This window comes from Rousettus aegyptiacus, unplaced genomic scaffold (assembly GCF_014176215.1).
Source record: "Rousettus aegyptiacus isolate mRouAeg1 unplaced genomic scaffold, mRouAeg1.p scaffold_m13_p_2, whole genome shotgun sequence".
NCBI lineage: Eukaryota > Metazoa > Chordata > Mammalia > Chiroptera > Pteropodidae > Rousettus > Rousettus aegyptiacus.
Genome location: NW_023416295.1, coordinates 98,945,971 through 98,970,470, shown reverse-complemented (window position 1 = coordinate 98,970,470; position 24,500 = coordinate 98,945,971). Strand labels below are relative to the sequence as shown.

Sequence of the window (24,500 nt, the reverse complement as noted above, 5' to 3'; positions counted from 1 at the left end):
TATTTGTATAACAGAAAGCTTTGTCCCTAGTTAAAGGATTTTTCATTTTAATGAAGTCCAACATCAGTTTTTTCTTTCATGGATCATGCTTTTTAAAAACTGTTATTTTGTGGTATAAAGCACATAACATAAAATTTACTATCTTAACCATTTTTAAGTGCAATTCAGTAGTGTTTAACTATATGCACATTGTTGTGCAATTGATCTCTAGAACTTTTTCATCTTGTAACACTGAAACTCCATACCCATTGAACAAGAGTACCCCAGTTTCCCCTCCCGGTAACTGCATTCTACTTTCTGCTTCTATGTATTTGACTACTTTAGATACCTCATATAAGTGGAATCATACAGTATTTGTCCTTCTGTGACTGACTTATTTCATTAGCACAATGTCCTCAAAGTTCAGCCATGTTGTAGTATATAACAGGATTTCCTTCTTTTTTTAAGGCTGAATAATTTGATATTGTATGTAAATACCACATTTTGTTTATTCATTCATCCATCGTTGGACATTTGGGTTCTTCCACCTTATGTTAATAGTACTAAAACAAATGTGGGTGTGCACATTCCTGTTCAAGATCTTCTTTTCATTTCTATTGGATATATACCCAGAAGTGGGATTGTTGAATCATATGATAGTTCTATTTTTAATTTTTTGAGGAATCTCTGTACTGTTTTCTTTTTGATAATTGCCATCCTAATGGGTATGAGGTATTATTACATCATGGTTTTGATTTGCATTCTCTTCATGATTAATGACCTTGAACATTTTGCATATGCTTTTTGGCCATTTGTATGACTCTTTTGGAGAAATGTCTGTTCAAGTCATTTGCTATTTTTTTAATTGGACGATTTATTTACTTTATCGTTGAGTATTAGGAGTTCTTTATATATTCCGGATGTTAAACCCTTATCAGATATAGAGTTTGCAAATATTTCTCCCATTCCATAGGTTGCCTTTTCACTCCATTGATTATTTTCTTTTTGCGTCGAAGAAATCCATTGGGTGTGTATGAGCATTCTCATTTCATTATATCCTAGACGGTGCTGGATATTGTCAGATTTTTTCATTCTTGTCCCTCACATTTTATGGACTCTGGAAGTCTTGGGATTTGGGCAGAAACAGTGCTAGAACCCAGGACCCATTCCCAGTCCAGGGCTCAATAGTTAGTTTAAATATTAACCATGTTCATTTATGTTCATTTACCTGTACTTCCTATAATATTTTCAGAGATATTTTAAAATAATTGACAAAGTTGTGGGCCTGAATTTTGGGTTTTGTCCTGATAATCCCCCTCTTTCCAAGTCTGGTAGTGAGGGGATGCAGTCAGTCTTATCTTTCATTTCAAAAGTCTCTGGGAAAACATGACTACTTATCTTGTTGTGTTTTCTAAGTATGTATGGGGAATGGGGGCAGTATATTGGGAGTGACATTATACACATTTATTTGAAAAGTCTGGGGCACTTTAAGACAGAGCTAGAGATGAAATGAAAGGAATGGTTGAATTAAAAAAGGTTCATTAAAGTAGGCCCAGGTGTTATTAATGTAATCAAGGATAAAGGTTGTTTGGACAGAGATGCTGAACAATTCAAATCTGGAAGGCTGATGTGGGTCTGCTGTTATGAAAACACAGCAGGTGCTTTTATAGGCGAACATATTTCTATGCAAATCAGATATCATTCTACAGAACTCATTATTCAAAAATAATATTAAAAAATTTTCCTTCTTTTACCTTTGTCTCAAAGTACTTCCTGTTGGCTGAAAGGGCTGAAAAGATAGGTATCCCCAAAAGTTTACAGGCATGAATTAAAGCTTAGGTCATTTCCCTGAGGAACACATGATCTACAATTAGGCCCTGTGTTTGTGAATAATTCAGAGAGACACCAGGGAAAAGGGCAGCGTAATGGGTGGATCTCTGTCTAGCCACACTCTAGGAAGCTCTCTTTTAATTAATGCAGGCCATTGATTTGTTTATTTGAAAGCTTATTAACCTTTAAACCTCAGTGTCCTCATCTGAAAATGAGGATAATAATTCTGACGTCACAGGGGTGTGTGACAATTAAAAGAGATAATGCATTCTAAATGCCTACATATGGGAAGCACTTGATAAAAGCCACCTCTTATTGGTTTCTAACCTCTCTGAATTCTGAAAAGGCTTTCGGTGGAGTGCTTCATAATTTAGTAGCTAATTGCATACTGTCTTATGTGGTTTGCTACAGTTTCTTTTAAGTTAATTGTGTCTTTCTTAAGCTTCATAGATCTTATGAAGATCACTGTCTTAGTAATATCTAAACCCACTCCTTTACACTGTACAAATGTGTCCGCAGATTTTCTTTTACACATCTTTTTCATGTTCAGCTGAACATGGATGAAGCACTCTACAATATGTATTAACCGATTGATGCTTCTTTGTCGGAAAGATGAACTCCTTCCAGAAGTGAATTCAATGATTGTGAATCATAGAGCTTCACTTTGAAGACAGAGCACAGTACATTTAAAAACATTTTAAAAGAAAGCTTCTCCTTTGAGAATGTTTAGTCTGCTAGATTAAATTGAAATGATTATGAATCCTTTTTCATGGCAGCACTCTGGTGAAGTTAAAAAGTTCCTGTGGCACATTGTCCCTTTTTGAAGAGGGGAATACAATACCATAATGGTACATGAAGCTCATCGCTAAGCAACAGAACCAGGTCTGGCCTCCACGGGAGTAAAAATTCTTTGTTCACTATGATAAAGAATGACTAAATGGAAAATGCTTAATAGAATCTTACCCGCAATAACACCCATTATTTTTCAAAGCACTAATCAGCAGTTGATAACTAATTTTCATTTGCATGGGCATCTCTGATAACACCTCACAGTTCTGTTCTCTGAATGAAAAAGTTCAACAAGAAGGCTTTGGATATTCATTTTGTGGAAGGCATGGATCTGGCATCTAAATGAAAACTCACCAATACCTGTGTTCTAGGTTTTATCCAGGATTATAAAAATCCATCTCAAGTAGTTTTAGTACTGGTTAATCTTGATGGAAATGTGTTTATCATTTAAAATGATGGTCCCAAGACAGCATCAACTGGGAACCTGGTAGAAATGCACATTCCAGAGTCCCATGCCAGGGCTGCTGAGTCAGAGACTCTGGGGGCAGGGTCTGGAGCTCATCTTTCCCTAACCCACCTGGTAATTCTTACATTCCTTAAAGATTTAGAACTGGGAGGATAACTGCATGAGATACATAAAAGTAGACAGTTGGAGAGTTAAGTCTGGTTTGGCACCACTAGAACATCTTGAACCCACTGTTGAACCGTTGCACCATTTTGAACTCTGAAAGTAACTACAGAGGAAAAAGCATATGCAGTGGAGGAGACTCTTCAAGGTAACCTTTACTCCCTGCTGAAATTGGAGCCATCTATAAACAGCTTCCATTAATTGCATCTGTGAAAAGCAGTTTTTGAAGAGCTCATTTACCAAGAATACATAGTAATTTTTTTTGTTCTCCCTCCTCCCCCATAGACATTAAGGTGAAATGACATCCATTGCTTATGACATGGGAGATTGGTAACCTTGAAAAGTTTTATTCAAAATAAAACAAAGTCTAGAAAAAATATGTGCACATCAATATCATATGTACACATGGTATCAGTTTGAAAGTTTGAAATCATGTGTATTAACTCATGCAAAATGACTGAACAAGCCAGTGCTCAGTTACATATTAAGAATTAAATTGGTAAGTGATGTAATTTCATTCTACCAGCTACTAGTCCTATAACCACAAGTTGCTTTACTTCTCTATGCCTCCTTTTTACTTTTATGAAATAAAGGGCCATTTCTTAACTGTTTTCCATTTACCGAATTCTGTGGTTGTACAATACTCCACATTTGTGATACAGTTCATATTTTTTTTCAAGGAGTATCATCTGCAGTAGCTCACTTGAACTATACAAGAACCTGATCCTTCTGCACGGTAAGAGAAATGTTTAACTTTGGAGAACTTAATCTTAGAAAGCATGTAATAATTATTATATAGGTTTGGCAGAAGTTTCAGACATTTAATAATTAATTAACTAGGAAATGCTGTTTTAAATGTCTTGTTGTGCTTACAGGATGGGCATAATAGGAAGAATCTTCTTTCATAGCCAAGTCTTTATCTCCATGTGCTCTCAAAGTGAACACTGCAACCTTCCATAAGAGAGCCGTGAGCTCTACATTCACGCTAAGCTGCCCTGACCTTATTATCCTGGGCGAATGTTCCTAGGGAAGCTGGCCAATCTGAAGGGAGCATAGCACCCTCATGGCAGTAATTAGGATTTAGGACTTTGAAATAAGACTTGTATTTGAGTCCTGGTTCTGTCACATAGCTAGTTGTATCTGCTTCATAAGGCTGCACAAGAACTGAATAAAGCTAGATGAGATGACATTTATAAAGAATACCCACATTTCCTAGCATGTAGTAAATGTTCAGTAATTGTTAAATTAAAAAAATAGAATTAAAACTATTGAAACTGGATAATTTAAGTTAGGTCTCAGTGAATATGTTACTTTTCCTAAAAACCTGTTCTTTTGCATTCTGCTTATTCTTCATATTCGAATATGTCTTAGGCTTATTCACTAATTGATCGACTTCTTAACTCAAGAACTATTTATTAAGCACCTATTAGATTCTCTTAGAGACATTAGAAATATAACATCCAACAAGACAGCAAAGGTCCCTGGTCTTACAGACATGCATTTTGATAGGGAGATTCAGAAAACGTTCTTCTTCCCAATAAACAAAGCAACAAACAGATAAATAAAATTCACCAGTAGTGATAAATGCTATGAAAAGACTGAAACAAGGTGATGTGGTAAAGTCAGGGAAGACCTTTCTAGGGAGGTGACACCCGAATGACAAGGTAGAGCAGAGTTCTGGAGCCCGAGCAAGATTTGATAGTGATTTAGATGAGGGTAGTGGTGGTTAGGATGGAGAGGTGTGATCGGGTTAGCGGTTGTAGAAATAGAATCAATAGGACGTATTGATGGATTGAATGGAAGGTATGAGGGAAAGAGAGGAGTCAAAGATGACTACTATAGTCTTTGGCTTGGTGGGAACTGGCACCATATACAGAAGTGGAGTGGACTGGGGAGGAGTAGGCTGGGGGTCAGAAAGATCAGGTGTCTGCATTGAGAAAGATTAGGTTTGAGTTGTCTGTTGAACTCCAAGTGCAGATGTCAAGTAGAAAACAGGATACGTGAGGCCAAAGCTAAATATTTTAAAGAATTTTTGCCTTTAGACAACATTTAATGGAATGGATTGGATGAGAGTACTTAGGGGAAAAAGTACAGTTACAAAAGAGGTCCTAGGAGTATTCTTAAAGTTTCAGGTACTTATGACTCAAAACAAAAGCTTATAAAAATGACATATATGTATATTTACACACACATATGTATATATACATATACATATATATGAATGAGACCTATAACCTTTATAAAATTAACCCCATAAAAATGAATTGGTAGGAATTTTTGCTTTCTCATATTTAGCATACATGAATGGGATCCCAAAAAGCAGTCTGGTTGTAATGCACTGATCTGATATTTGTTTAATGTCCCATGTTTTTGAGTGCCTACTGCAAGGCATCATATTAAGCACTATGTGTAAAATGAAATCAATAAGGCAGTCATGTTATTTATTGGTCAAATGTATTTACTAAGTACTTGCTGTGTGCATAGTACTAGATCATTTGGATAGACCACAAAAATGGAAAATCAGTTCTCTGTCTCCAAGAGAAGACAGTCTAAAATTGCCACTCAAAAGGAGAACAAACCACTCAAAAATCACAAGGATAGTATGTTTCCTTTTCCTTCTCCATATCTGATATTCTTGGTCCATTAGGAGAAATCTTTGTGGGCTGAATGAATTTTGTGTGGTAGGCCACAGTCCATAACTCATTCTATCTTTTCCCTTCCCTCCCACTTCTGGTCAATGAGAGGGCTTCTCTGGGTAGAGGGAAGCTTATTTATGCCCATCTCATACTTCTGGTTGACAGTACTCCAAGCATACCAGCATTTACATTCTCATTACCTGGGGAGAAGAGACATAAAGAATCCATCAGCACTTTTAATAGCTAAGTTCTTTTCCTTACTAAATCAAACACAGTCTCCCTGAAGAACGGTTCTAATGCCTCAGTATTAACATACTCTATTTGTTCAAAATTTTATACTTCCTGTATAACTAGTAGGTGGATTGGATGCATGCCCACTTATCAGTGCAAATGAGAGAGAAGGAAAGCACCCTCGTCTGGGATAATGGTTGTTTTTGCTTTATTAAAATCATGCTAAACCTTTTGGCTGATTGTTTTCAGAACAGCCTAGCCTCAATTATGCTGAAACAAAATGATTATATTTAGTAGTTTGTTTAATTTTTAAATGGACTTTATTGAAAAAAACCCAGATAAAAGTTTAGTTCATTTAACCACTTGATACATTTACTGATATCATCCTGGCAGACCCATGATGATGTAGGTCTCTGCGTGGAAGCAAACTCTTGGTAAGGTCGATGTAAAGTTTTTTGTGGTCACTGTGGCCAATTGGTAATGGAAATACTGGGGGTTTGGGGGGGCGGGGTCAAAATAATTTCTTTGTGCTTTATGATGTCAGATACTGTGGTTTCAGCCACATACTTTGCCTTATGCTTAAATAGTTTCAAACTTCTTTTTCAGTTGTTGTTTATTGAGAAACCCCTTGGCCCCTTTCCCTGATAAGAGTGCAAGTTTCTTCTATGTCACTTCTCTTGAACAAGAATGAGAGGAACACTAAATTACTTATCACAAAATGCTAAGCTAACTCACTTTATGTCTCTTATTCCAAGGGTATAGATCTCTTTTCAATCAATGATACATGATGTCAGCCCAGTAGTTAATCAGTAGGGAATTTAGCTATTAAATTTTGCCATTTAGAATACTTAGGTTTGGTTGTTAGAGAGTACTTGAGAGAATTTAAATGGCATTCATTTACTAGTTTCTTTCAATCACTGCATTTAGTTATACCAGCCAGTACCTGGATTGTATTATCTTGTGCTTTATATTGAGATAATATCAGGAACATCCAGTTGAAGAACATTTTAGTATCTTATGTAAAATAATATGGGAAAACCATAGTTATAAATTTATCTGATGTTCCTTATATAAAGAATCATTTGATAAATTCCTACTTGAACCTAATGTCAGAGAAATTTTAGCATCTTTAAATGATTTGGTATATTTTTTTTCTTCAAGAGATGGGAACTATACAACACAAATGCTTTCTTTTTTCTTTTTATTGTGAATGCTAGGAAACTGAGAAATTATTTCAACAGGTCCTCATATCTTTAGGTATCCTCATGTGTTACTTTCTTAACTGGCTTCTTATATATCTTTTAAATGTGTGTAGTCCAGTTTTACATCTACTGAAAACTTTTTTGAAGAAAAATAGGAAAGGTCACTTACTTAAAGAGGCTTTCCCTGCAGACTCAACTGAAATCAGCTCTTTTCCCTTGGCCCCATGACTGATTTTCTTATCGAAGCTCTCTTCCTTCATTGCATTTATAATAATTCATAATTATTATTTTTTTCCTTGTTTGTGTTTGTCTCTTCCTCTAGACTCTAAATTCCATGAAGTCAGAGAACTGATCTCTTTCAGTATGTTAACCCTAGTTAATCCTAGCATATAATAAATGCTCAATAAAAACTTATTGATATCAAATAATGAATAAATTACAATAATTCTAATAGTATCAATCACTAAATTCTGATAGCATAATACTGCAAACATTAAGAAATGTTAAGGTATTAAATTAGTGCATGATAATTTATACAATAATGTATTTGACTCTTTTCAAAAGTTTGCAATTTAAGTTTTTGTAAACTGTCCCAGGATTTTTACAATAAGCAATTATTAACCGAAGATCAAAATGGGATCTCAGAAGAAATCCTTAGAATTTATAACTTATTAAAATAAATATCAATTGGTGCATATTATTCAGGTACTATTATCTGCAGCATAATACTTTTATCGAAAGTTATACAAAGAGGATGGGAAAAAAAGTGGTGTAGGTAATAGAGACTCTGTTCGTCCTTCTGGCAACCAAATCAAAGTTGTGACAGAAACAAGGAGCAAACAGCAAGGAAAATTGCCTGGAATCTAGATGAACAAGCCATACAACAAGGGAGAAATCTAAGAAATCACGCTGCAATGGCAGAGAGTAGGATAAGGCGAGGATGCGAGGCTGCCAGTACCCTAGTGGCTGAGTGGGATGGAGGCTGTGACAGCGGCAGCTGCAGACATCTCTTAAAGTGGCCAAATTGGCAAGTGGGCTTGCTCGGTGCTTGCTCTGAGCACCAGTGCCGGTTTGTCTGTGCAGGGACTTATAGGGCAACACTGAGTTGTCAGAGTGAGGAAGGCAGCAAGGCTCTCTCCCCATAGAAGTGCTTGCAATATCCATTGTTCCTCTGTTGAGCCCTCTCTACTCCTAGCGCATGCGGACTCAGCACTGCTATAGCAGAGATGTAATCAAACTGGATAACAGAGGTTGTTGTGCCCAGAGAATTCCCTAAAACTCTGCCTCCTCCAACTCGGGGCCCCACTGAAGCTCTATCCAGGTGTATTCTCAGTGAGTCAGGTGCCCCTTGCTGAGCAGCACCTAGACTCACACTGGAGGCAGCTGGCCTCATTTTCTGGTGTGACCTTTTGAGGCCACTATAAGCACAGCATCTGTAGACTGCTTGCTAAATCTTAACAGGTGGCCCTGGAGGGACACAGGTTGGAGCTAAATTTGGCCTGCAGCTGAACCCCTCTCAGGACTGTGCCACTGGACACTTACTGCACAAATCTGTACTAATAAGACCGAGAAACTTAGAGACTTTACTTAGTACATAAAAACAGACACATAAAAGCAGCCGAAATGGGAAGACGGAGAAGCAGAAACCATATGAGAGAACAGAACACAGATCCAGAAATAATAGAGTCGAGCAATCTAACAGATGCAGAGTTCAAAACACTGGTTATGAAGATGCTCAATGAACTTATGGGAAGTGTAGATGAATTTAGTGAGAACTTCGACAAAGAGATTAAAAATCATAAAAATGGAAATGGAAATTATAAAAGAGGACCAGTCAGAAATGAAGAACACATTATCTGAGATGAGAAATATATTAAATGGAATAAACAAAAGAATAAACAAAGTGAATAAAGAAGAGGATCAAATGACCTATATAGAGGATGGGAAAATCAAGCACATTCAATCAAAATGGCAAGAAAAAAGAAGCCAAGACTATAATAATAATCTAAGAAGCCTATGGGACACTATTAAATATAAAAATATCCATGTCATAGGGGTACCTGAGGGAAAACAAGATGTCGAAGAGCTATTTGAAGAAATAATGATGGAAAACTTCCCTAACCTGGTGAAGAAAAAAGACATAAAACCCCAGGGTGCTCAGAGAGTCTCAAAAACCAGAAACCCAAAGAGGCCCACACCAAGAAACATCATAATTAAAAGCCAAAGGTTAAATACAAAGAGAGAATCTTAAAAGCAGCAAGAGATAAGCAGTTAGTTACCTATGAGGGAGCACTCATAAGACTGGCAGCTGATTTTTCTAAAGAAACTATGCAGGACAGAATGGCTTGGCACAAAATATTCAACATGATGAAAACCCGGGATCTACAACCAAGAATAATGTATCCAGCAAAGCTATCATTTAGAGCTGAAGGACAGATAATGAGCTTCCAAGACAAAAATAAGCTAAAGAACTTTATCATCGCCAAGCCAATATTAAATGAAATATTGGAGGGACTTCTTTAAGAAGAAAAAACATGTATCAAAAACACGAATAAAGAATGGTAACAACCATATTCCTATCAACGATTACCTCAAATGAAAAAGAATTAAGTGCTTCAATGAAAAGATAGAGTTACTGAGTAGATAAGAAAACAAGATCCCTACATATGCTACCTATAAGAGACTCACTTCAGATTAAAAAGCACACACAGACTAAAAGGAAGGGGTTAGAAAAAGATATTGCCTTGATGGACCTAGAGCATGTTGCGTTGAATGAAATGGGTCAGAGAGAGAAAGACAAATATCACGTGATTTTATGTACATGTGGAATCTAAAGAAGAAAATCATCATTATCATCATCATCAACAACAACAACAATAATGGAAATAAACTCATAGATACAGAGAATATTTTAAGGGATACTATATAGGAGGGGGGTGGGGGGAAAAGGGCCAAAGGATTGAGAGGTGCTGGTGGATGGTTGCAGAGTAGACATGGGGATGTAGAGTATAGCATGGCAAAGATAATTAATAATGTTGGCATGAATATGTGGGTGGGAGGAGGGGCGCTAGATCTGGTGGGTGAGCACTTTGCAAGTTGTATGGATCTCTGATCAATATAGTGTAGCTGAGGCTGAGGCTGGTGTGTTGTATATCAACTGTAATTGAAAAAAAAAACCTCATTGAATTGTACAATGTAAATTCAGGCTACTAGTTGTATATCATATTTCAATAAATATAAAAAAAGTTATACAGAAAGAAGGGACAGCATGGCTACATATTATAAATATAGTTTTAGGATTTACAGTTATAGGGATAGACACCTATATTTTTTTGGCCAATTTCTGTTTTTATCTTTTTTTTTCTTTTTTATGGGGCTAGAGGTATGGGGAAGGGAGTCCTGTTGCATGTCAAGAAAATAATAAAGATGAAATGGTGAATAAGAATTTAGGTCCAGAAGTCCTCATACCTTCCTGATAATAAGAAAGTCCTTCGCCAGCCTCCTTTACTGTTCTTTCCTCCCCTCTTCCCACCCTCCTTCGTTCTCCTTTAGTTGTTGTATCTTTAGTCTCCTCCAATCTGCGACAGTTTCTCAGTCTTTCCCAGTCTTTTAAGACCTTGACACTTTTGAATAGCAATGGTCAGATATGTTGTGGAAGTCTCCCAATTTGGATTTATCTGAGGCTTTCTCGTGGAGACTGAGATTAGGAATTTGGCGTAAGACTATCACAGAGGTGATGTGCCCTTCTTGTCTCATCATATTGAAGCTCATGGTATTGACTTGACTTGTTTCTGATGATATTAACCTTAATCACTTGGTTTAGGTGATGTCTGCCAGTTTTCTCTGAAATAGGGTTTTATTCCTGCCTGTAGTCTACTGGTTGGGTAGAAGTGTGTGACTTTTTGTCTCCAAATTTATTCAAATATAATTGACAAGTAAAAATTGTATATATTTATGATGTAGAATGTGATATTTTGATACACATATGTATTGTGAAATGATTATCACGATCAAGCTTTTTGTGTGATAACACTCCACAGAGTTATCTTTCTCTTGTGTTGTGGGAAATTTAAGATATACTCTCTTAGCAAATTTCAAGTGTACAATATAATATTATTAATAGTCACTATGCAGAACTTACTCATCCTGTATAACTTAAACTCTGCACCCTTTGAACAACATTTCCCCACTTTACCCCACCCCCAAGCCCTGGGCAACCACTGTTATACCCTGCTTCTATTAGTTTGACTATTTGAGATTTTACATATAAGTGAGATCATACAGTATTTGTCTTTCTGTGTCTGGCTTATTTCACTTAGCATAATGCCTTCCATTTTTATCCATGTTGTAGTATATGACAGGGTTTCTTTTTCTTTCTTTCTTTTTTTTTCAGCCTTTGTTCTTGTTTTGTTTTTAAGTTAAGACATTTTTTTAGAGCTGTTCAAGGTTCACAGCAAAATTGAGGATAAGGTATAGAGATTTCCCATAGTCTCTGCCTTACACATTCATAACTTTTCCCATTAATAACATCCCTCTCATGAGTGGTACATTTGTTACAATCGATGAACCTACATTAACACGTCATAATCACCCAAAGTCCATAATTATCCTTAGGGTTCACTCTTGGTGTTGTGTGTTCTGATTTAGGCAAATGTATAATGTTATAAATTCATCATTATGCTATCATACAGAGTATTTTATCTGCCCTAAAAACCCTCTGTACCCTCTCTTTCTATTCCTCTCCCCTTCAATCCCAGGCAACCACTGATCTTCATAGTTTGTTTTTTTTTCTGGAATGTCATATAATTGGGATCAAACAGTATGTAGCTTTTACATATGGATTTCTTCCACTTATTTATATGCATTTATGTTTTCTCCATCTCTTTTAATGCTTGATAGTTCATTTCTTTTTAGGGCTGAATGATAGTCTATTGTCTAGTATATTTATCCATTCACTTACTGAAGGACATCTTGGTTGCTTTCAAGGTTGGGGAATTATAAACGAAACTGCTATAAACATCCATGTGTAGGCTTTTGTGCGGACTTAAGTTTTCAGTTCCTTTGGGTAAATACCAAGGAGCATGATTGCTGGATCATATGATAAGAGCTTATTTGGTTTTATAAGAAACTGCCAAACTGTCTTCCAAAGCAGCTATACCATTTTACATTCTCTCCAGCAATGAATAAGAGTTTCTATTGCTTCACAACCTTGCTAGCATTTGGCGTTGTCAGAGTTCTAGATTTTTGCCATTCTGATAGGTATAATTTTCTTCCGTTTTAAAGGGTGAATTGTATATATTTTATCCATTCATCTATCAATGGACACGTAGGTTGCAGCTGTTGTGTATAATGCTGCAATGAACATGGGAGTGCAGATATCTCTTTGAGATACCGATTTCACTTTCTTTGGCTCTATACCCAGAAGTGGGATTGTTGGATCATATGATAATTTTATTTTTAATTTTTTGAGAAATCTCCATACTGTTTTCCATATGGCTATACAATAGAATCGCATGACTTTTTTTGTTGTTCAACATTTTAAAAGTTGTTTTATTTAGTTTCCAAACTTATGGGATACATGGAAGCTATCCTTTCATTAAAAATGTCTGACTTTGTTGTGAAATGATAAATAATTTGTATGCTATTGATTTTATTTTTTTGGAGTTTATTGAAGTTTCTTTGTGACTTAATTCACAACCTATTTCTGTAACTGTTTCAAGTTTGTTTGAAAAGAATCTGTTTTTCTCCATGGCTTAATTTTCACATTTATGAAACAGGAAGAACTCAAAATATTCGACTCCTCTGATTTGTGTTTTGAAAGATGCAAAATGAAAGACCAAACTGAAAGAGAAAAATATTACACTTGTTTCTTTGTCTCTGTTTTTTTTTTTTTTTTTGACTCTTTCTTTTGCAAACTCACAATGGGCTCATCTTGACACAAATAAATATGGTAAGGGGAGAGGTAGAAAGGAAAATATCTGTCCTTCCTGAAAATGGATTGGTTACCCTTGAGCAACAGATGCTTAATCCTCTGTGGGGCCACAGTTCCAGCTGAGAGAGAGGGACTGGACAGAGTGGAAGAGTAACCACCTGTGATAGTGATTCTGATCTATGCTGGATTATTTGGGGCCTGCTAGCCTTAGATATTTAGTAAGTGAAACTGAACTTTTGGTGTGCTGCTCAGAAGTATCATTGTATGCTAGGATGGTTGGTAGTCCTCCAACAGACTGATCGATGGCATTTGGCTAGTCAGAGGGCTAGCCTTGTCACTTAGGAGGCAGCGTGGATACTCATACAAATTTGCCTTAGGAAGAGGACTTTGATGGTCAACAGCTTAAAGTGAGCTCTTTAATGGCAACCTCTCAGGTTGTTCACCATACGGACTCTATGCATCTCAGCTCCGGCACTAACTCTTCTCATGCTGTCTCTCATTTTCTTTTTTTCTGTTCTGTGAACCTTCATGGAACTAACTTTTGACTCCTCATTTTCCTCTGAATGTCACCATCAATGTCTCCTTCTGATTCCTAGGAGATTTCAAGCCTTTCCAAATACAACAAGTCATCAAGAAGTGTTTTCATCTAGGTAGTTTTACATGTTGTTGTTGTTGTGCTGTTTGTTTGACTTATGTTTGAAAATTATAAAAGTTTACAGCTGGAAAAAATACACATATCTTTTCTCACCCAAAAGTCAGTATCTTCGGCTACTGGCAATATTGCAAGAGATCTGTACTTCATCTGGATGAAGACAGAGAATGTTGCTAACACCTGTCCACATACAAAGTAGACATTTTGCCTAATTCCAGAACAAAAAAAGAGAGAGAAAGGAGGAGAGTACCTGGAACTTAAGAGTATCAGGAGTGGGAGGTGGTACAGAATGATTTGCCAATATTTTGGCTGTCTTAGAACAAAAGACTCTTCACCATACAGGTCTGTGGGGTGTACTGTGTACTTGAAAGAGCATGAAATCAGAGGGACCTTATTATAATTCAGGTTTTGCTATATATTAACTGTGGGATTTTGGCTAACACAGTTGACCGCTTTGATTTTCCAGTCTTTACATATGTAAAATATTAGTTATTATAATAATACTTGCCACCCATATAAAAATAATGTCACTACTGGTGTAGTAAAATGGTAGATTGATATAATAAATAATTGGTATAATAACACTTTAAACTGGTTACAAAAATCAGAAGATTTTGAGGAGCGAGACTTACAATTGCTCTCTATTAATTTGCTTACAAAGATATTTTCATCTTTCACTAGAGGTGTTGGTTGTGAAAACCTCTATGGAAATAACGATACTTAAGGGTTTTTTTTTTTTTTCTGTTACTGTCAACTAATTTTTAGCAGGTGTATGACTTTTTGTATATATCATCCTACTTATTTAGAATTGAATCAGTAAATGTATTTATTGACTGACTGCCTCATTTCATAAAGGAATTTGAGGAACCATCTTCAATTTAACATTCTTTTATGTCTATATTTGGATCATGTATTTGTCTTGTCTTCCAAATTAAAACTGTGGTTGACTCAGCAGATCTGTTCCTGGTATCAGTCCCTCTCTCCTTTTAGCATATCCTTCTGTGCTTCAGAAGCTAAAAACTCCAAACCACCTGTTTCAGAGAACCTTGCAGCTAATGTTCTACGTGTGATTTAAAGTTTCATCAATTTCATGCATAAGAGTAAGATTTTTTTTTTTGATGCTGCTGGCAAATACGACTGTGGAGACTTTGGTTTTTCTGCATCGCTCTTCCACTGTCCAGTCACTTGTTCTGTCAGTGTTGAGAAGACTGAAACTGTGGAGCAGTGGCTTCCTGACTCTATTTTCTTGATTCTGGCCGTGAACTGATTTGTCAAGTGTTGTTTAGGAGTTGTGCTTGGATTCCCAGCCTTTCTCCAGCCTTTCCAATGATTGTGAATGTCCCCAGTTCCCATGACAAATTTCTTTCTCTGTAGAGTAGCTAGCTGATTGCTGCAGCTGAATCCTGAATAATTGACTTATAAACACTTTGTGGGCAGGAACCTTGTGATATATAAAGACATGACCTTGCGTTTTATGCGGAGGGAAACAGAATGACAAATGAATGATTAGTAAAAGTTTTAATAAGATCACCATCGTATTAAAAGATGGTGCTACAGATAAAAATAAAGTTGGAAAATGGGATGAGAGTGCAGGCGATTTTAAATAAAGTGGTCATGGATGGCCTCTCTGATAAGGCGACTTTCGAGACCTGACTATTATTTCAATTGTGTTAAAATACAATTGGCTAATTACATTTTTTCCTTAGATAACCCTCTAAGGAATGCTACTATTTTTCATTTCCAGGTGGCTATATTGTTTAGCCACAGCAAAGATGGCGGAAAAGGCTTCAGCCTGGCACTTGGCCCCAGTAAAGATGGCTACAGTACTTCCTGCGTTTGCCCTCAACAAAGATGGCGATGATACTTCCTGTTCACCGCTTTCGCCCTCAACAAAGATGGTGCTTATGGTACAGGTTCCTTAACAGTCTGGATTCAAGTTGCAATTTTTATTTATTTTTTTTAAGATACGTGTTTGCAGACGTAAGTAACAGGAAACCATAAATCCCGTATTCATCTTTTCTCGAAGGCCCTGCGCCGCGGCGTCTGCGTCCTGGGTCCGGCGTGGCTCCTTCACCCCTTATTCCGCTCGTGGCGGCCTGAGCCGGGCTGGTTGGGGGGACGGTGGGGGTCCCCGAGGCCCGCTCTTCCTTCGGTCCGCTCTGAAGGTCATTCCCAGCACCCTCTTTTGAGCGGGTCAGGTTGCCCCCCCAAATCTCTTGTACTTCTTCCTGTTCATAATACCACAGGGCTTCAGCTGGCAAGGCAGGGAATAAAAAGAAGTTCCAAACGGGCACTGGCAGCCCAAAGTGCACACCCGCCTCTTCACCTGCCACCCACCTGACCTCACTCAGGGCTCCTAGTGGGCTGTGGTCGGGGTCGCCAGCCGCGGCTGCACGTCTGTGGTGTCTGGAGGTCCCATCTGCCGCCCCTACCGTCCCTCTCCGCCACTTATTTACCCTCAGCCTCCACACAACCTTTCCCTCAGCTCACTGGTGCAGTGGTCTTGGCAATACGCCTTCAAATCGTGCGTGGCTACTGACCAGGACTGACAGTTTTCTTTAAAAGAAAAAAAAATCCACTAAATGTCCCATGCATGTGTAGCCACAGCAGTGTCGTGATGTGATGGAGAGTCTGAATTCTTAGAGGGAAGGGATGGAGTCTGTTACTACTACATAAGGTTTAGTATACCGGGCACAAACACTTAGATATTTTTCTGGAAGGTGATGATATATAGGCCTTTTCTTATCGGAAAAGACCCTTTAACTTACTGGTGTCTGCTGGTTTCTGGCCCCCACACCCATTGCCATCAGGTTCTGCGAATGCTCATGTTCGCAAGGGCACTTGCATGCGTATTGGCAGCCTCTGCAGTAGCAGGGTAACTGGTGAATTCAGTGTTAAAATAAAACCACTATTTATATTTATGTTAAAATGAAATGTTGATCTGTAATCTTCAGATAAAAGTTTCTTTTTAAGCAGGGTCTCCGATCCACTTTGTTCCAAATCTCTTTATCAAACAAAGAATTGAGCTAGGACCCTAATGTGTGGAAAGCAAAAACAGAAAAGATGATACATGTTCAGTGTTCATTGTGTTCAGAAACATTTGAAATTAATTTGGCTTGGCTTAACAGCCATGCGTTTAACACCATGGCCTGCCACTCTGCTAAGGTTCAAAGATGTCCATGACCTTAGAGAGCTTACATGGCAGGGCACTATCAGTAGGGGTTCATCAGTATTCCTGTAATCTGAGCTACAATTTTATCTCTTCCCAGGGGGAAATGGAGGCTAGAGACAAGCAAGTGCTTCGCTCCCTTCGCCTAGAGCTGGGTGCAGAGGTACTGGTGGAAGGACTGGTCCTTCAATATCTTTACCAGGAAGGGGTCTTGACGGAAAACCATGTTCAGGAAATCAAAGCTCAAGCCACAGGCCTCCGGAAGACAATGCTGCTGCTGGATATCCTACCTTCCAGAGGTCCTAAAGCATTTGATGCATTCCTAGATTCCCTACAGGAATTTCCCTGGGTAAGGGAGAAGCTGGAGAAGGCAAGAGAAGAAGCCATAACTGAGCTACCTTCAGGTAGGCCTCAAAAAATACCACTTCAGACCAGCTCCAAAATTGTTGAACCATTGTCTTTGGATCTGAAGTTGGGGTTTTAGACTGGGAAGGGATCAGCAGTTTCTGAAAGTGGGTAAGGAGTTTAGATTGAAGGCACATGGCAGTAGAGGGACAGGATGAGGAGGTGGAATTAGGAAGTGCAGGAAAGGAAGGAAGGATGAACCATGATTGAGAGGGTAAGGCGGGAGCTCAGAGAATACATTTAGAAATGCTTCCAGAGAAACTTGGCAAGTCACTTGGGAGGCATGTTCTCATTTGAGAGCCAGGTTATATTTCAGCCCTTGGCATTGGGAGCCATTTGGAAAGTGCACATGGGAAAGCAGGCATTAGGCGTACTGATAACTGCTTCATGGGATGCCAGAGCTGCCCGCTGGAAAAGGTCAGATTCGTGAAGGAGGAGACAGCCTCTAGGAAGGCGCTCCTTGCACCATGTGTCCCTGCGCTGTCCTACACGGCCAAAGGGGAATGTTTGGAAGGCTGGCTTAGTTTTTTTTTTTTTTTTTAAAGTTATTGATTTGAAGTTGTCCTTTTCAGTTTGGTTTTGTGCAGACACCGAGAGGACTTAATTTTGTAAGGACAGTAGTTGGTAGAGGTTCTCATTTTGTTCTTAAGCAAAGTTGGAGGCTATAGAAAAAACAGCCCTAGTGCCGTTCACGTGACTTATCACAGCATGATGTGATATGAAATACTTGTTCCCTTTTAATAGTGCCCACTTACACATATTACAAAGATTGAAGAGCAGAGAACTGAACTGATAAAAAAAAAAAAGAAAGTTGACTTGCAAATTTTTAATTGAGTTAGGAAATCAGTATTCTCTGGAGTTTTTGGTAGCAGTGATGGAACTACTACTCCAAGTCAGTGGTCCCCAGACTTTGTTGTTGCTGGAATTTAAAAAACAGCAACAACAAATACCTGTAATAAAAGACCACTTTTATTATTTTTGTCTCATGGACCTCATATTTTGAATGATTTTCCAGACCACATGTATTAAGTACTCATGATTAATTCTTCTATTTTCATTAATGACATATGTTTGAATATCTAATCAGCAGAGATAACCAGTCAACTTAGGAAGGCCTAGTCAAATCCCAATGGGAAAGGAAAAGAATATTTTTATTTCTTAACAAATTATTTCTTAACAAATGTGTATTTTAGGTTTTTTGAAGTACTGAAAATAGCTGGCCTTTGAGAGCCATAGGAATTCTCAGGTTGGATTCTCTTTATAAAATTAAATACTCTAGATGTGTGAACAAAGCCAAATTAAAATATCTAAGACATTTCTACCATGTTACTAAAAGTGGAATAAATAACTGAATTGGGGAGATGCTAAAAGAAATAATAGGATGGCCCGGGTATTTTCCTGGTATTTGACTTAACCCGATTCCTCTTGGCAACACATAGATGGAAACAACAAAACAGGCAACTACCAAAATATCTAATTTAATTTTATAATCATTTTGAGTGATATAAGTAGGACTGTTGTTTTTAATAGAGGTGTGACCTCATTGTCATTTCTTCAGATTCATTCAAATAACAAGAAGAAATTAAGATTTTTTTAACCAAATGGTGAAATTTGTAGAGAAGTTGAGGGAAAAATAGTTTTTTAAAAAGTAAGCAGAATGAAACAGTTTAGAGTGGGAAAAAAATTGAGTGTATTAGTGTTGCAAGTTTAGAAAAATAATGTTATTTTGTTAATTCTGTGGAAGTGGTCCGATGGAATGATAGGTTGGCTACTGTACAAATTAAATACTCTTAGTTGTTTTCTTGTTGAATAACACTGATACTGAAAAATATTCTAAAGAGTTCAATTTACATATGTCTCTATATACCTTCCAAAATGAAAATTATATAAACTCACTTTTTAAATAGTTATTGTTAATTATTAAATATTTTAAGTGAGATTACAAAATATAAGCAAGTTATGGACAATAATATTAACTGAATACCTGTTTTCCCATTCTTCAGTTCAAAAATAAATATTACCATTGCCTTTGCGCCTCTGGGTGCTCCTCCCCAATCCGAGCTTGTCCCTAACCCCTCACTCACTGATAAACCCCGAATGTGGAGGTTATCATTTCCTTCTTCACTTCGTAGTTTTCCTTCTCATAAAAATCACATTTGAAATCTATGTATGTTATAGAAAATTCACTATGCCATAAGTTTTAGCTATATACATATATATAAATTAATGGAAGAAATATTATTTTAAAAGAGTTGTTAGTTAACAGCTTTATCTTATTAGAGAGCTTAAACTTTAAGTGTTTAAATTAATTAAATTAATTAATTTGATGGCAGCATTTTAATTCTAAAATTAAATTGGGATTTAGTTAGAAACCTCATTTTTTTTTGAAAATCCTAGGAAGAGTATCAGAGTTGAAATGCATTTAATTTAATGGCCCTGTAAAAAAATGCGAATGGATCCAGAGGCCTATTTTCAGGGATCACACTGCTTCTTCAGTGTTGTAGTAGAATAATTTTAATAAACTTTTAAATAATCTATTTAAATTTCTATAAAGACATTTTTGAATGTTGAAGAACTAGACTGTAGGAAGATGTGGTACTTATATATATATATGTATATACATCAACTTCTGACCTTTTACTCATTTTGGTTGTAATTATTAATTAATTTGTGTAGATTTGGTGATATCCTCTTGGGAGGAATGACTTTCTTTTTGGCCAAAAGGTAGATCTTTTTCCAAAAATGAGCTGATTTCATTTTATTAAAAAAAATTTCTTGGTTTGGTCTTCTCAGAGACTCTTGGTTTTCTCTTTGTTTTGTATTTCACTTTTAAATTTTGAGCTACCTCAAAGGCCAGCTTGGTGATTGATCCCAGTTCATTCTTCTTATTTGTATTATGGATTTAAACCTTTGATTCTCTCAGAATATGCCTAGATGATTGGTCTCCCTATCTCTTTAATTAAAAAGTCTCAGGTGTTAATGGAGAATTGATTTTGTGATTTTTCTCATCCTATAAGGGCTCTGATACTTTAAAAGAGAAATTCTGGCAATAAAATGACTTAATCCAGCTTGGCACCGTGGAAGGAACACTTGACAATGTGTCCCTTACTGGCCAAGGTCACATAGTAGACACTAAATCAGCTGAAATCCTCTCTGGGCTCCTGTCAGATCATTTTTAGGAGATAATGATAGTGCTGAATTTGAGTGAAGGCCATGTGTGCCTGCCCATCTGCCTTCCCACCCCTTATGGGCCCTGTCTGTACTGAGCTAATCTGGATCTGGAAAGGAGGTTTATAGGCAGTCCGTCTCACCAGCTGGTTGAATGTAGCCTAAGTCACGGCGGGAGTAATTCCTGGGCTCTAGGACTTCCTGTTCCACAGTGTTGGTCCTGGCTGTGGGACTGGATCTCAGCGATGATTCTCATTTAACGGTCAGCCTACCAACCCTGCCTTTAAACTCAGTCTTCCTTTAGGCTTGGGAGTTATTTATTTCTTTCGTCCTTCCTAAGCTCAATTCCTGTTTTATGTTCTCTTACTCACTGGGGAGGGTATCTTGGAACTCAGCTTTGAGCCTCCACTGTTAGTATCAGATGCCTCAATTCTTTAGCCTGCTGGAGTGGCTGTGCTGGGGCCGACATTTGCTTTAGCCTTGCCTGAACTTGAGCTGGTCCTTTCCTTGGACCCTATGCCTTGGACTCCTGGGCTGCCCTCACTGGAGCAGGATGCAGGGCTGGCCTGTTTACCCTTTATCCACCAGCTCCAGGCCTTGACCTGTCCCTTTTTGAGCTGGCATTGCCTGACTGTGTAGAGACACATTAGCCACTGTCTTGAGATACTCTCTGGCTCTCACATGTATACTTAGACACATCTGAAGTTACTGAGCAATAGTGGCAAAAATTTAGGTATTGTAATAGATTCATTAGAGAGATTTCTAGCCTGGGATTTTCCAATAATACCATGAGTTGACCATACTCTGCATATAAGTTCAGTGTTAATCTTAGTTTACCTAGCTAGTGGTCTATCCAGGCACCTCCCCTGGGGCTGAGTAGAGGTCACTTCATGGCATCCTGTGTACTAAGAGGGAATGGAGGGTGAACATCCATAGCAAGACCCCTCCTGCGGTAAAGGCAGAGTCTAGAGAGACCAGATTTCTGCATATCCCTAGCATGATTATATACTTCCTGAGGACCAAGGTGCCAGGCCCTAGGTAATAAAGACATATAAAGGACCTCCAGATCAACTGAGGGGGGTTCATTTGTTCATTCAACAAATATCGGATGTTGACCATGTGCCAGATGTTAGGTGCTAGGGTTATTATAGTAAACAAAGCCCCTATTCTTATTAGCTCTCTATATTCTAGTCTGATGGGGACAGACAACAAGCACAGGAATAAATAATACACTCCTGTGTTACCCAACAACCTTTTGGTTAACAACAGGCTATACCACTGTGGTCCCATAAACTTATAATGGAGCTAAAAAATTCCTATCACCTAGTGATATCATTCATAGCTGTCATAATGTCATAGCGCAATACATTATTCAAGTGTTTATGGTGATGCTGGTGTAAACAAACCCACTGCGCTACCAGTCATATAAAACTATGGTACAGCACATAAACTTAATAATGATAATAAATGATTATTACTGCTTTATGTATTTACTATACTTTTTATTGTTATTTTAGAGCGTACTTTTTCTACTTATAAAAAATGGAAGTTTGCTGTTAAACTGTATGCCATGTTATGCTGGCAACAGCCTCATATGTCTCATATTTACTGCGTCTCTTGATTGCATCATTTTCTCTTGTGCTTGATTTAATCTCGTGTTGTACAGGAACATGCTGTACAGGCTTGTAGCCTTGGAGCAATAGGCTATCTCATATAGCCTAGGTGTGTAGTAGGCTATGCCATCTAGGTTTGTTTGCACAACGACAAAATTGCCTAACAATGCGTTTCTCAGAATGTATCCATGTTGTTAAGTGGTGTGTGACTGCATATGGCGCTAGTGCCATGAAGAAAAAATGTATGTGATGGGGTGGTCACAGAAAGCCTTTTTGATGAGGGCGTGCTCAGCAGAAACCTGGATTCTATAACAAAGTGGATGCAAGGAGGAAGAACTTTTCAGATAGTAGGAAGCCCAGGTGACAGTGTGGTGAGAGCCCGGGCCCATCAGGGATAAGAGCCTTACGCACGGACAGGTGAATCACAGTGTGTGTCAGCATAGGTGCAGTTGGAACCATTTGTTGCTGTGCCTCCCCAAATGTGAGGTGTGTGCACAGCCATTATTTTGTGCAGTTCTTAAAATGATTTTAGGTGATATGTGGACAGGATTAAATCACATGGTGAGAGAGTTACTCTCTTTTTCTTTTTCAATCCCGATAACATCCAGGTGAAAACCCTCATTTTGGTACAAGTATTTCTGAAACATCTTGATTGATACTTGCCAGTTTTTCTTTTTAACAGACAGAAAAAGGTCCATAGGCTTAAAACCTGCTGCGGAAAATAGTATTTAGCTAGAATTTAATTGTTTTGCTTTATTTTTTTCTTATATCAGTTTAAAGTTTTGTTTCCATTAATGGTAAGTAAAACTTTTCTATTTATGAAGTTCCTTTTATTTAAGTTAAAATGAGTCAACATAAAGAAAAATACTACGAAAACAATAATGGTATGAGGATATGGCAAAAAACGTGAAGATACTTTTAATGTATTTTCTCATTTAAAGAGCATGAAGGGGTTTGTGGTAGGAACAACTGCCCAGCTGGCAGAGTTGGGGAAGGAAGGCTTCAGTTCTAGTTCAGATAGAAGATAGTGCCGTATTCAAGGTACTTTACTGTTTTGATCATTCAGTTTATGCACTATGGCTGGGAACTGGTTAAATTTATTAGAGTTGCCTGAATGACTTAATTTTAGGTTGTCTAAATTGTAAACATGTTAATTTGCTAATGTAACAAAGTCAACGAGATGAAGACATATCTTTGTATTCCAGGCTTTTAGACTGGGAGGTACTTACAGATCATCTAGTTTTTCTGAGAAAACCGAGTTTTAGGGAGATTAAATAAACCCATGATCATATAGCTAGTTAATGTAATTTGTTGCCAGGGCTGGAATTCAGGCCTCCCAACTCTTGATTTAGGACTTTTTCTGCTCTGCAATCTTGGCTTTGGGTTTGAAATGGGATTGTATCATGCTTTAATGTTAATAGTTGAAATCAGCTTTTTAAAGCTTGTACTAATTTTTTTTTTTTTATTTTAAGAGGAAAAATTTCAAGGGCTTTTAGAGGTATTTTGGGATGAGATTTTACTAAAATATTTTATTTTTGTGAATGCTAATTTTAGTAATTTAAAAGAAAATTTTCATAGTTCAGTACTATATTTCATCAGAAAATCTCCCCCTCTCCCTGAAAGGCTGACATGAAGGAAGAGCAGAAGAATTTTATCGAGTATTTATGAGACTGATGAAATAATGTATCTGTTGGTATCTAATTGTAGCTCTTTCTAGGAACAGCAAACCAGGTGACAGGTCTCTCTCTAGCAGGGATGCATCCATTTCACTGGGGTTATTGTTACTTTCTTTTAGAAATTTTCTCTGACATTTTTTTTCCCTCCTGTGGCTCTGTGGGTCACTTGACCACATCAGTCACCTTATTGACCATCAAGGTTGATTTAGCTTCAAGTATGGCTTTTAAAGAACTACTGATTCCTATCCAAAATTTATAAAGAACTCATACAACTCAGCAACAAAAAAACAAGCAACAATTAAAAAATAGGCAGAAGACCTGAGTAGGTATTTCTCCAAAGAGGACATATAGATAGCCAATAGACATAGGAAAAGATGCTCAAAGTCACTAATCATCAGAGAAATGTACATTCAAACTGCAATGAGACACCACCCTCACACCTGTCAGATTGGCTATCACCAATAAATCAAAAAACAACAAATGTTGGCGAGGATATGGAGAAAAGGAAACTCTTGTACACTGTTGGTGGGATTGCAAATTGGTGCAGCCACTATGGGAAACAGTTTGGAGGTTCCTCAAAAAATTAAAAG

General features: G+C 37.5%; 1 protein-coding gene across 6 annotated transcripts in view; it reads left to right on the top strand.

The window, feature by feature from the left end:
* CRADD (CASP2 and RIPK1 domain containing adaptor with death domain) overlaps positions 1–24,500 on the top strand; it is a 181,372-nt gene that overhangs the window by 9,049 nt on the left and 147,823 nt on the right. For 2 of the 6 annotated variants that reach the window (XM_016157605.2, XM_016157603.2), the window contains 2 exons: positions 15,624–15,786; positions 17,149–17,452. In XM_016157605.2, the coding sequence (XP_016013091.2) occupies positions 15,652–15,786; positions 17,149–17,452 (439 nt within the window). In that variant the 5' untranslated portion in view covers positions 15,624–15,651. Of the gene's footprint in view, positions 1–12,779; positions 15,860–17,148; positions 17,453–24,500 lie in introns of those variants that run through there. The other 4 variants (XR_004955889.1, XM_036237570.1, XM_016157607.2 and 1 more) reach the window with 3 other exon arrangements.